The sequence below is a fragment of the Moschus berezovskii genome, chromosome 22 (genome assembly GCF_049115385.1).
Source record: "Moschus berezovskii isolate FMDL1 chromosome 22, NW_MosBer_1.0, whole genome shotgun sequence".
In the NCBI taxonomy this organism is placed as follows: domain Eukaryota; kingdom Metazoa; phylum Chordata; class Mammalia; order Artiodactyla; family Moschidae; genus Moschus; species Moschus berezovskii.
Genome location: NC_142481.1, coordinates 19670278 through 19683368, shown reverse-complemented (window position 1 = coordinate 19683368; position 13091 = coordinate 19670278). Strand labels below are relative to the sequence as shown.

At 63.5% G+C, this 13091-nt stretch overlaps 1 protein-coding gene across 3 annotated transcripts; it reads left to right on the top strand.

The window, feature by feature from the left end:
- The first annotated feature begins 633 nt into the window (after positions 1–633).
- On the top strand, positions 634–12568 carry LRP3 (LDL receptor related protein 3). Of its 3 annotated transcripts, none has more exons than XM_088830195.1 (7): positions 634–860; positions 2737–2784; positions 8114–8252; positions 9533–9747; positions 10169–11285; positions 11520–11652; positions 11919–12568. In XM_088830195.1, the coding sequence occupies exons 1-7, from the start codon at positions 788–790 to the stop codon at positions 12504–12506; spliced, it is 2313 nt and encodes a 770-aa protein (XP_088686321.1). In that variant the 5' UTR covers positions 634–787; the 3' UTR covers positions 12507–12568. The 3 variants fall into 3 exon arrangements, with proteins under 3 accessions (XP_088686321.1, XP_055268293.2, XP_055268294.2); XM_055412318.2 differs by having other exon boundaries at positions 8078–8252; XM_055412319.2 differs by lacking the exons at positions 634–860; positions 2737–2784 and adding an exon at positions 4977–7018 and having other exon boundaries at positions 8078–8252.
- Positions 12569–13091: the final 523 nt, after the last annotated feature.

Here is a 13091-nt window from a genome sequence, read left to right as displayed (position 1 = left end):
TGGTCAATGAGGGGGGCAGGTCCTCACACAGAAGACAGGCCTTAGTCCTGCGCCACCAGGCGCGGTCTGCCCTCAGGTCCCCTTAGCAGCTCCTCGCAGCCCCTTTCTCTGCTTCCCCTTACCCATCACCCCTCCCCTCCCCTCCGTCTCAGCCGGCTCCAGGAGGGACCGCTTCTTGGGCGGGGAGGAGGCTGCTGGGAGCGCCCGGCTCGGGCCGGGAGGGCGCGCACTGGCCGGGGGCCGCCTGCGCGGAGCTGTCCAGCACCCGAGGCGGGGCGCGCGCCCCCCGCCCGCCCCGGCCGCCCGCGCCCGCCCTGCCAGCGCCACTGCGGCTCGGCGGGCGCGTCACGTGGCTGGCGCGGCGCGGTCTCCGGGCTCGGGCGGGCCAGGGGCCGGGCGGCGGGACCCACAGACCCGCGGACGTCCACCGGCGGCACAGGCCGGGCGGGCTGGGCGCAGCGCGGGGCGGCCGGGGGGCGCCAGGGCCGGGCGGGCTGCGCGCCGCGGGGCATGGGCGCGCCGGGGGCCCCCGGGCACGGGCCGGCCGCGCCGCGGGGCCCGGGGCGCGGGGGCAGCGGCGGGCGGGGGTCCTCCCTGGCGGCCGCCGCTGAGCCCCCGCGGGGCCCGTGACGCCGCGGCCGATGTGGCCCCGCGCGCGCTGCGGGCCTGCACCGCCGCCTCACAAAGACGCCGCCGGAGCCGCCGCCCGCATCCGGGCCGCAGCAGCCGCGGGAGCCGCAGGCGCGGGGCGGGAGTCGGCGCCCGCGGGCGGCCGGCCGGCCCCGGCATGGAGAAGCGGGCGGCCGCGGGGCCGGAGGGGGCGCCGGGCGCCCGGGCGCAGCTCGCCGTCGTCTGCCTGGGTGAGTGGGCCGCGCGGCCGCGGCGGGATCGGTCCCCTGCCTCGTAGTTCCGCGCCGCGCCCTGGTCGGACTCGGGGCGCCGCTCTCTCCTGGTTGCGGCTGGGGTTCCCGGAGCGGGCACGGCGAGAGCTCCCGCCAGAGGCCGAAGAGACTGCGGCTCCCCGGCGCCCCGGCCTGCTGGGGTCTTAGGCCTGGGAGGGCGACTCCGGCCGCCGAGCCCTGGCTCTAGCAGGGTTCAGAATAGCGTCCGGAAGCCCGGGTGAGCGGCGTGCGGGGCGGCCCGCTGTGCGGGCGCCTGGGATTGGCGGGCAGTGGCTTTCTGCCTGACTTCCCCGCGCTTAGCCTGGCGGCGATGGGGGATCCGGGCCTCCGGAGCTGCGGACAAAGGCGAAGCCAGCGGGGCTGGGGCCGGTGGTCCCCTGAACAAGGATTTATTTCCTGCCTGGAGTGGATTGGGGGCGGGAGCCAGCCGGAGCCGGGATCAGGATGCGCGGCAGGAGGCACTTGCTAGAATGACTCCTGTCTTCCCTTTGTGTCTTCACGGACCCAGCAGGGCAGGCCTCAGCAGCCCAGGGTGATCTGTCTGGGGAGGGCCGAGGGACCCATCCAGCCCTGCCAGAGCTTTTCTGTCCACCTTTCCAGGGCCTTGTGTGCGGGAGAGGGGGAGCAAGGGGTTAAATCCTGTAGCCACATGGCTCCTTTATTTACCATGATGAAGGAGGGAGGCCATTATCCAAGCCCGGGGTCATTAGGGGACACCCTATGGTGTCGTCAGTGAAGGCTCTGTAATCCCAGCAGGTTTGTTGAAGCCACTGAAATGACCAAGTAAAAAAAGAAGACTGTTCATTTTAGGGTGCAATCTCCTCTGTCCCCAAGAATCTAGGAGCTAGGGGAAGGCCCCTGCCTTAGCTGCGTGAGCAGATCTTAGTAAGCTTCATGGCCCCCAGAGAACTCACTCCCCAATCTATCAGTATGGTCCCTTACTCCTGAGTGCCTGGCTTCCCCCGGGGTACAAGGCAAAACACAGACCCTTTGGCCTCCCCCAAGGCCCTCCCCACCCAGCAGAGCCTGGGTGTCCTGCGAGGGGGCAACTGGCTCTCTTCTTCACCAGATGTGGGCTGACCCCTGTAGAGATGTTCTCTGCTTCCCTTCGCATCCTTGATGTTGGGGAAGGGGGCACCGTGAACCTCAGGAAGTTGAGTGTGCCTACGTCTTCTGCTCCCATAACCGCTGCAGGAAAACATTCGGTGAAAGCAAAGGGCAGATCCCATGGTGGTGGGTACTTGAAGGGGTAGGTGGCAGGCAAATTCTTTGCCTCTCTTTGAAAGGTCAGCATGGCGCAGTGAGGAGGACCTTGAACCCTGGTAGCTGTGAGTGCCTGTAGAATGGAGGTGATCAGAACTGCTTCCCTCCCTCCCTGGCTGGCTGGCAAGGCCCCTCAGAGGGAGGAAGCCCTACAGTGTGGTAGGAGCCCCCTTCACAAGCAGGGCCCCTGCCTGGGTTGAGCCAGGTCTTGCCCTGAAGGATGGTCAAGGCCCGTGGGTCCCAAGCCTGAGAAGATACAAGCAAACCCCCTCCCACATGAGTTAGAACTCCCAAGCGTGGGGAATAGCGGGAGTGGCCTGGTGCAGCCAGGCTTGCACCCTGCTCTCTCCCACTATGGGTGCTTGCATGAGTCCTGAGATCCCCTGGGGTTCTCGTTCTGCCCATCCCAGCAGGACTGTAACAGTGCTCTAGGCTTTACCCTTTGAGATGAGGAGCATCAGCCTGGAGTTTGGGCTGTGTTGTTTTGCACCCCAAGTGTTTAAGCCCCAAGAGCCACCCTCTCTTCTCCTCCCCTCCCTCACGCCACTGAACCTGCTTTGTGTCTCCGCAGTGAACATTGTTCTCACTGGGCGGTTCAGCAGCGCCGTTCCTGCCTTAGGTGAGTAGCATGCTTCTCCCCTTCCTCCTCTCCTCCCTGCTCTCCTGGTTTAGTGACCGCTGAGTACCAACCTTCAGGATCCTGGCTCCACCCCTGAGGTCACCTGGACTTTTTCCACCTCAATTCCTGGGCATCTTTGCATCATAAAGGAGTTTTTTGGTATTGGGCAAGCTTATACCTCTCTGAGCCTCAGTTTCCTCTTCTGTAAAATGGGTGCCTTTAACCATGAAGCCTGGTTAAATGGGCCAGTGAGGTAAGGTGTTCCGCACAGCTTTTGCACGTGGTAGCCTCATACCACTAGGAAACTGTCATGGCCTGCACACTTGGCAGACTGTGCTTCGTGCAGGCAGTGGGGATCCCAGAGAACCAAAGAGCACCATAAGATGCCTGCCTGCTTTAAAATTATACCTGGGATTTAGTTTATGAAGGTATGACTGAGTGACAACACAGAGAGGCCAAAGCCATTGATGGAGAAATTTGTTACTTACGTGTCTTGCGAGGAAGGGACATGCCATGCCACTTAGGGTCCCTTGGGGAACACCAGGTCTAGTCAAGGCAGACAGAAGTGAGGGGAAGGCTTTGGCCAGAGCCTTGATCAAAGTTTCGGTGAGAAGGGCAAGACAGGGCAGAGTAAACATCTTAAGGCTGGCTAGTTTGGCTAATCCCCAAGGGCTCTGGGCTAGGAGGGTGGTCTCTCCATGCCTGGTACCTGACCCTGGGATGAAATATTGGCTTGGTGTGTGAATTAGGTAAGAAGTCTGTAGGGGTTCATTCTCGCATCAGCCTGTCTGCCAGGGAAAGACCAGTTTCAGGGACACCGGTTTGCAGGAGAGACGTAAACACTTTGGCTGATAGTTTGGCCCTGTGATAAGCAGGTGCCAAATAGACACACGGGATCTAAGAAAACACAGTTGAACTCCGTGGCTGCCTCCTGCCTGTCAGAGCGGGTCTGTCCATCCGCTGGCTGTCTTCATGCTTGGGCCTAGTGCCGAGCACAGCAAAGGCCGCCAGGAGTGGGAGCCTTCAGGGCTGAGGCCATCAGGGGCATTTGCCCTTTGCTGAGGGGGCTGCCAGGGGTTGGCGAATGCATAGGCCCAGGCCCTGGGTCCCTTGGTGCCAGGGGAGACATCTGAGAAGGGCCTCGGGAGCTAGAGTCTGGGGGCTGGGGGCTTGTTTGCTGTGTCCTGAGCTGCGTCGTGGGGCAGGAGGTACCTGGGATTTTTATTAGTAGTTCTGCTCAGGGCCTGGCTGGCAGCAGGGGCCCACTGAGGCAGCTCAGGGAGGCGGAGGGGTGGGGCGGGGTGGGTGTCTCCTGGTCGCTGTCCCTGCGATGGGGAGGCTCCGGATTCACAGAAGCTGCTCTCAGAGGCTTGTCTCTTAGATGTTAGATGCATACTCTCAGCCTCTCTTCCCATTCTCCCTTCAACCAGCTCCTTCCTGCTCCTGCAGCCTGGCCTCCGCTGCTGACCGCGCTGGCTCAGGGCCCGGCCTTGCTCAGCGCTGAGCCAGCCTCAGTCCTGCCTGATGTCACGGCCCCCGCAGCTAACCACCCAGTCTCCCCACCCCAATTTCCAGGACCAGACAGACTAGCCTCACCTGGGTCAGGTGTCTGTGGCCATGGTAGAGAGTGGGCGCAGGGGGAAGGGGGCAAGGGGGTGGCAGGTCTTACACATGTGAGTACCAGGCCAGTCCCCCTGCTGGTGTGTGGGCGGGCATGTGGCTCCAAACATGTCTGTCCCGGGTTTGAAAAGAGATGCTCCGGGGACAAAGTCCATCTGTAGAGCCAGGAGAGAAATCCATCCAGGTTCAGCCTCCTGTTTGACTACCAGCAGGGTTCAAGCTGTCTGTGCCTGCCCCCATCCCCCACCCCCCACCGCCGTGTCCTGAAGCTGCACACAGAGCCTGTGTTGCCACAGGGGCTGGGCTGAGCTGAGGCTGTCCTAGAGCCTGTCTCTCACCCTCTAGCATTGCTGAGAGAAGTGGAGACCAGCTTCTGGCTGCCAGTGTCTCCTCCCACCCAAAGCTCCGTGCCTCTGCACTTGCAGGGTTTCTGTGTGATTCCTACCGTGAGGAGCCCGGGTCATCACTGTCTCGCCTGCCGCTTCCCCACCCTCACTGGGCTCAGTCCCTCCGCAGGGCCCAGCTGGGCCACTGGGGTACCTCACAGGCTTTTGCCTCTCAGCCCCCATCCTGCCCCAGCTTGTCAGGCACTAACTGGGTTGGATAACTCAACCCCTGCATCCCAGACTTTGGCCACTGTGACCCAGGGGGTGAGCCTGGGCAGGGTCTTCAGGGTGTTCTCCGCTCATCTGGCAGCTTCGCCCAGGTGCTCTGCTGGGGCTCCTGGCTCCCAGTCATCGAGCACACTGGCAGGTTGTCCAGAGTGCTGGCAGCGCCTGGAAACCGGATTGGCAAGCTGTGTGTCTTCAGGCTTGCTCATGCCCTCTCGGGAGTATTTGACATTTCTCTGGAGCAGGAAAGAAGGATGCTGGTCTGAAAGTGCTCAGTCACCCCTTGCTCCCTTGAGCAGACCACCTTGACCTGAGTAAAACTTCTGTCCAAGTGAACACAGGTCATTTCCAATTAAGCTCAGACAGACTTCTCTGACGGCCCCTAAAAACCCCCAAGAGCCTCCATCCTGCATCAGTATCTCCCAGCTGCCCTCACTGCCCACCCCTCATCACACACGCCATCTCTGCCCTTACCCCCCACAGGTGTTCCCCCCGGCTCACCCCACACGCACGGCTGCCACAGACTGCTGCTCCCCCACAGCTCCCAGCCACCCTGAGATGAGTAGCACCCTCTGACTCCATTTCACTGATGGGCAAGCTGGGGCCTAGGGTGCGACCGGCAGTGTGGACTCCAGGACTGGACTGGATTCACAAAGCTGTTTCTCCTGCCTGCGCCTGAGTGCTGGGGTGGCGGTGGGATGGGAGTGAGATTGCCGTCACAGAGAAGCCTGGGGCTGGTCGTCTGAGCTGGTGATGCCCTCCAGGCCCATGGCCAGGCAGTGTCCAGTCTGGGGTCCTGCAGGGACCCTGGCCTCCCTCCTCCTCCACGGTCACTCTGCACGGGCCAGGCCGACGGCTGCAGTGACCGTGGTCTCTCTGCCCAACCCCGCTTGCAGAAGAATTAACAGCAACTCAGGGACATTGCTGCCCCCAATGGGGAAATGTCTGGGGCATCCAAGGGGCACTTGGGGTGAGGCATGTCTTGGGGAACATGTTGTCAGGGGATTGTTGAGAAGCAGTGTCTGGTTATCTGCTCCTGACTAGGCTGGTGGTCTGGAGAGACAGGCTTCCCCTTGTCATGAAAGAGGGCCAGACTTGGGTCCCTGCAGGCCTGGCTTTCTCTGGCCAGTGTGGGGAAGAAACTCAGCCTCCACTAAGGCTTCATCCTGTGGGGAAAGCCTCTATGCCACAGTGGGTATTGCTTTGCCTCAGGCCTGTCCTGGAGGCTGAGGGGACAGGGTGACTCCCACACTGGCTGATGGAGCATCTGACTCCAGGTGTAACATTTGCTTTAGAGACTCAATGTTGGGGGAGGATGTGCTCCCAACCCTGCCTAGGGACCCCCCACCCAGCATTCTGGAGGAGGAGGAGCCCTGACCTCACACCTGCCAGGGTGTCCCCAGGTCAGCATCTCTGTGAAACCCACAAAGCCTCACCCAGCCAAGGAAACACGTTGCTCAGGCCCCTGATCACCTGTTTAGTCCTTACCCTCCTGGGTTGTGAGAACACTGAGGCTCAGGGAGGCTGACCTCCCAGGCCCTGGTGAGTGCCAAGTGGGCAGCCCTGGCTGGTATCTCACCAACCTGGGGCTGTCAAGGCTCTGACGGCGACCTGACATGGTCAGCCTTGCTTTAGGGTCAGTGTGGGTGTTTCTCTTCCAGCCCTTGATGCTCCTGTGGGCCAGTGCTGGGGGTTAATCCCCTGTAGGTCAAAGCCTTGGATCACCCGGACCTCCACAGGTGGAGCATGGGAGGCTGCTGGAGGGCTTTCACAATTCTTTCTGCAGCTGAGTTTTTTGGGGTTCCAAAGAGTCTTCTTGAGAGCCAGCAGAGAGACCCTGCTTGCAGGGCAACAGTCAGGGGTCAGGGAGAGTGAAGAGGTAGGTAGTGTCACTGGGCTTGGGAAAAGCACTATGATTTGTCTCCCCAGGCCTCAGTTTCTCCATCTGTATGATGGGTCTGCCTGTGCCACAGGCTGTTGTGAAGATCAGATGAAGAAGTACGGTGAGGGGCTATGAGGGGCAGGGGCAACCAAGTGTGGGGCCTTGCTTGGTCCTGCAAAGGCCAGGGCACACTGGGGCAGGGTTTGCCACCTTTAGGCTAGGTGAGCTTGGCTGGGTGCAGAGGGCACGTGTAACCAATGAAGTGGGTACAATGAGGCCTGCAGGGCTGGGCATAGAGGCACTCATCACCCGTGCTGGCCAGGGCGATGCTTTGTGCTCACTGACACAGTGGACGGTTGACACTTTATCAATGAGATGCCCAGCCCACTAGAGGACCAGGGTGGGCCCTGACTCTGCCACTTACCCGCTGTGTGGCCATGGGCAACTCACTGATCCTCTCTGAACTTTGGTTTCCTCATCTGGTTATGCCATCCCCCCCTGGTGGCCTCCCACTCACACTCAGGATAAAATCTGATGCCACACAAGATGCCATCAGACCCGGCCTGTGTTTCCAGCCACCTCAGGATATCGGCCCCTCCCTTCAGGCCCGTTTTATAAACTTCACTTTGCCCAGGGAATCTGCACTGTCTGTCTGCTCCTCCCCCGGTCTGTGAGCCCCACAGAGCCAGACTTTTACCTGTCTTATGAGCATGCCTAGTACTGTGCTTGCCACATAGTAGGTCCTCAAAAGGCATGTGTTGGGTGAGGCCTGTATTAGGCCAGCCCTGGGGTGGTGGGGTGGCAGGCAGGGAACCATAGTGGGTCTGCTTATGCTAGGCCAAGAGGCCTAGGGCTGCAGGATTCTCCACTGAGCTGAGACCCGAGGCCTAGAGGCCTTACCTGTGAGGTGCCAAGGAGAGTTGGTGGGCTGGCTCCCAGCCCCGCGGAGGGTAGGGGAGAAGAGCTGGGCTCTGGGGCACAGGGTGGACTGTCCTGAGTCCATGTGGGTCCTCCTCTCCCCGCTCCATACATACCACTTCCCTGAAGTCTCATGGCGCGCCCATGCCCTTGGACTTGACCACCTTAGCTGGCCTTGATCCTACCTGGGGAAGGCCTGTGCTCAGGTCATGGGGTGCGGGGCTCAATGTCCCCCACCCTCACTGCCCCCTCCCACCCAAAGGTGAAGCCAGCGCCTCTCAGCCTCCTCTCCTGACAGCCGCCTGCAGCGGGAAGCTGGAGCAGCGCACTGAACGCCGGGGCGTCATCTACAGCCCAGCCTGGCCCCTCAACTACCCGCCGGGCGCCAACTGCAGCTGGTACATACAGGGTGACCGTGGGGACACGATCACCATCAGGTGCGTGGGCACGGGGGTGTCAGAGGGACTCGATGCCGGCCTGCACGTTCTGCATGTGTGATGGTGTGTATGTGAGTGCCTGTGACAAGGACAGTGGCCAGATGTGTGTGTACGTGTGTATGAACACACATGTGCTTGTGTGTGTGTGTGAGCCCAACCTGACCAGGTATGAAGGACACGGGTATGTGCATTTGTGAGCACACGTGTGTGTGGGCGTGGAGGGCATGTGTGTGAGATGTGTAGGTGTGCAAATATGTGTGTGTGTATGTGAATATGTGGGTGTGGGTCTCTGGGGCTGGCTACCCAGACCTGGGCCTCTCTCATGGGCTTGTGAGGCTGTGTGTCACCTCAGGCCTGCCAGGGAGGGGAGCCCTGGGACTGGAGGGCATGGCCCAGTCGTCTGTGAGGTGGCAGAGGTGTCCTGTCTGTCCTGCAGGGGTGGCTTGAGGCCAGACTGGCACTGAGCCCAGAGCAGTTTTTCCCCCAGGCCCTAGGGGCCATCTCAGCAGGAGAGGGAAACAGGGAGGAGCCAGGTGCTCAAGCTGCGGGGATGTGCAGAGGGAAGTGGGGTGAGGCGAGCGGATGGTGGAACCGAGGCTGGAGTTTGGCTGGGGTGTCACTCCCGTAAATGCAAAGCCTGGAAGACCCCGTCGCTCCACGTCTCCAAGGCCAGGGGTGTGATGGGAACACATCAGGGTCTGTGCCTGTTTCCCTGTGGCCACTGGGAATCTCTTCAAGGACGCCAGCCCTCTTGGCCACTTCTGGAGTCCTCCTCGGCCCTGCTCATCCACAGCCTGGGCAAGTGCTCCCCAGGGGATGAACTGTCCCCTAGCCTAGGCCCACCCTGTGCACACAGGCCCCCTCAGTGCCCTGGCCAGGAATTTGTGCCGGGTCTGTCAAAGCAAAGCCAGTGTAGGGGGTTCTGGACCTTTGGACCTTGTCCTTCAGGGGAGAGTGTATGTGGAGGGACTTGCCTACCAGGGGACTCCTGTCTCCACCTCCATGTGGCCTTGGGTTGGGGCACCATGTGTGTCCTGATGGAGGGTGGAGAGGCACGAGAGGAGGCCTTCACAGAGCTGCATGGGGGCTGACATGTTCCTCGTTGTCCACATTGTCCTGATTCTTCATGGAGCCACTCTTGGACCCCTGGGGGCCTGCTGAGCGGCTGGGAGTGGAGGAGAGAAGGCATGCTGGGCTGGCTGTCCTTGCTGTGAGCTTAGGCATGACCTGCTGGTCTCTGGCCACTCCCTCACGTCTGCAGTCCTCCCTACCCCCTGCAGCTTCCGCAACTTTGACGTGGAGGAGTCCCACCAGTGCTCCCTGGACTGGCTCATGCTGGGCCCTCCGGCCCCGCCTCGCCAGGACGCCTTCCGGTTCTGTGGCTCTGCCATCCCGCCCGCCTTCATCTCTGCCCGGGACCACGTCTGGATCTTCTTCCACTCCGACGCTTCCAGCTCTGGCCAGGCCCAGGGCTTCCGTCTCTCCTACATCCGAGGTAACACCAATGGCAGGGCGCACCTATGGGCTCCCCGGGGGTGGGGGTGGTACTCTCCATCTGCCCCCTACCCTCAGGGTCTCCCCCAGTAGCCCAACAGTTGGGTCCCAGTGTTGGGACAGGAACTGGTCAACTTGCTGCCTCGGGGTGCCTTGGAACCCCTTGAGATCACTGACCGCACTTTATAGACCCTGGCTCAGGTCAGGAACTGAGACTCCCTGGCATTCGAGGCCCCTCAGGTGGCCAGGGAGAGAGAGAGTCCAGGGCCTTTCTCCTTGGGTCCTGCCTTTCCCTGGACCCTGTAGAGGCCTTGCTGGGATGGCGGGGTGGGGGGACCTTCCGCAGGCTGCTGGCCCCAGTCCCCAAGGAGGAGGGTGGTTCTGCGCCCCTGACTGTCTCCACTACACACCTCGCCCTGCAGGGAAGCTGGGCCAGGCATCCTGCCAGGCTGATGAGTTCCGCTGTGACAACGGCAAGTGCCTGCCGGGCCCTTGGCAGTGCAACACCCTGGACGAGTGTGGTGATGGCTCTGATGAGGGCAACTGCTCGGCACCCGCCTCGGAGCCGCCAGGCAGCCTGTGTCCCGGGGGCACCTTCCCCTGTAGCGGGAAGCGCTCCACACGCTGCCTGCCCGCCGAGCGGCGCTGCGACGGCATTCAGGACTGTGGCGACGGCTCCGACGAGGCCGGCTGCCCCGACCTGGCCTGCGGCCGGCGGCTGGGCAGTTTCTACGGCTCCTTCGCCTCCCCAGACCTGTTCGGCGCTGCCCGTGGGCCCTCGGACCTTCACTGCACATGGCTGGTGGACACGCAGGACCCGCGGCGCGTGCTGCTGCAGCTGGAGCTGCGGCTGGGCTACGACGACTACGTGCAGGTGTACGAGGGCCTGGGTGAGCGCGGGGACCGCCTGCTGCAGACGCTCTCCTACCGCAGCAACCACCGGCCTGTGAGCCTGGAGGCCGCCCAGGGCCGCCTCACCGTGGCCTACCACGCCCGCGCCCGCAGCGCCGGCCACGGCTTCAATGCCACCTACCAGGTGAAGGGCTACTGCCTCCCGTGGGAGCAGCCGTGCGGGAGCAGCCACGAGGGCGACGCGGAGGACCCAGGCGAGCAAGGTTGCTTCTCGGAGCCGCAGCGCTGCGACGGCTGGTGGCACTGCGCCAGCGGCCGGGACGAGCAGGGCTGCCCCGCCTGCCCTGCGGACCAGTACCCCTGCGAGGGGGGCAGCGGCCTGTGCTACACGCCCGCCGACCGCTGCAACAACCAGAAGAGCTGCCCCGACGGTGCGGACGAGAAGAACTGCTTCTCCTGCCAGCCGGGCACCTTCCACTGCGGCACCAACCTGTGCATCTTCGAGACGTGGCGCTGTGACGGTCAAGAGGACTGCCAGGACGGCAGCGATGAGCACGGCTGTCTGGCAGCCGTGCCCCGCAAGGTCATCACCGCCGCGCTCATCGGCAGCCTGGTCTGCGGGCTGCTGCTCGTCATCGCCCTGGGCTGTGCCTTCAAGCTCTACTCCCTGCGCACGCAGGAGTACAGGTGGGCGCCGGGGCCGGAGTCTCGCTTCCTCCCTGTTCCTGGAGAGAGGGCCTGGGCTCAGGCTTCCTGCAGCTGTGGGCCACCCACCCTGGCCTTCTCCGGTCTGGGCCCGGATGGAGGGAGGCGGGCGCACATCCTGCCCGGGGGTGGGGGGGCCCGCGTGGGAAGCGGGAAGTGCCACCCCCACCCCCGCCTGGCCGGCCTGCCATGCTGCCCTTCTGCCGTTGCCCTCAGGGCCTTTGAGACCCAGATGACACGCCTGGAGGCTGAGTTTGTGCGGCGGGAGGCACCCCCGTCCTACGGGCAGCTCATCGCACAGGGCCTCATTCCGCCCGTCGAGGACTTTCCGGTCTACAGTGCATCCCAGGTGAGCCGGAGAGCGTGAGGCCGGCGCCCCCGCGCGACCCGCCCAGCCAGACCTCCGAGAACGCGGGTACAGGGAGGCCCAGCGGCCGGGTGCGACAGCGTGCAGCCCGGCTGGGCCTGGGGTTGAGGGAGGGGGGAGATGAGGCCTTGAGGCCTCGGCAGGGTGAACGGCCGGCGGGGGCGGGGGGGGGGCGGGACACGGAGCCACTCGGCGGGGGGGGGGGTCGTGCTGACCTCTGCCCCCTCAGCCGCCGCCCCACCCTCCAGGCCTCGGTGCTACAGAACCTGCGCACGGCCATGCGGCGACAGATGCGCAGACACGCCTCCCGCCGCGGGCCCTCCCGCCGCCGCCTCGGCCGCCTCTGGAACCGGCTGTTTCACCGGCCGCGGGCGCCGCGCGGGCAGATCCCGCTGCTGACGGCCGCGCGCACCTCCCAGACGGTGCTGGGTGACGGGCTCCTCCAGCCGGCACCGGGGGCTGCCCGGGATGCCCCGGCACCCCTAACGGACTCAAGCAGCCCGGGGGCAGCAGGGGAGGGGTCCCCCGGCGTCCCCAGCCACGCCTCGGAGGTGGAACCTTCCGTGCCGCCCCCCTCCGGCCTGCGGAACCCCTTGGAGTCCAGGCCGGCTGACAAGGACAGAAAGGCTGGCAGGGACCCTCTGGTGGACAGCCCAGCCCCTGTGGACGTGCCTCAGGAGTCCTGCTCGGGCCAGGACCCTCACCCCCCGGCCCTCACTGCCGGTAGCACCCTCGGCCCCCACCCATCAGAACCACTGGGTGTCTGCAGGAGCCCCCCGCCACCCTGCTCCCCAACCTTGGAGGCCAGTGACGATGAGGCCCTGCTGGTCTGCTGACCCGCCGGACACGCTGATGACCGCCACAGCCCCGCTTTGTAACCAGGGAATACACAGTCGTTTCTACCCTGCCTCTGTGTCCTTCTTTCTACTGGAGAGGCCCACCCGGGAGCCCTGCCAGCTTCCTGTGTCAGCACCCTGGCCCCCGGGTGGACATGGTGGGAAGAGGGACTTGCCGGGGGTTGAATGCGGGAAGAGGGTGGAGTGGTGAGCCCCTCTCCAGGGTCCCAGTGTACACAAGACCCCTGGGGGGGTCTCTCTCTGCCTCCCCTGACTCCATTCTGGGAATTCTTTTCCAGAGAAGAAGGAGGGCCAGGCCAGGGCTCCCCAGAATGTTTCCTGTGGCTTCTCTCTCCATTCACTCTGTGGGGCGCCAGAGCTGTCCCTGGACTGGACGTGGCCATGGGTGCATCAGACCAAGTCCACGGTGAGCGCTCTGGTGGCACAGGCCCCGGAGAAGCTGGGCCAGGAGGCTTCTGCCCCCAACCTCATGCGTGTGGGGTCAGTGTGGGCCTGATCAGCTTGATGCTGGGCTGAGAAAGTAGGCACAGGGTAGAGAAAACTCACAGGATCTCTTACAGGCCC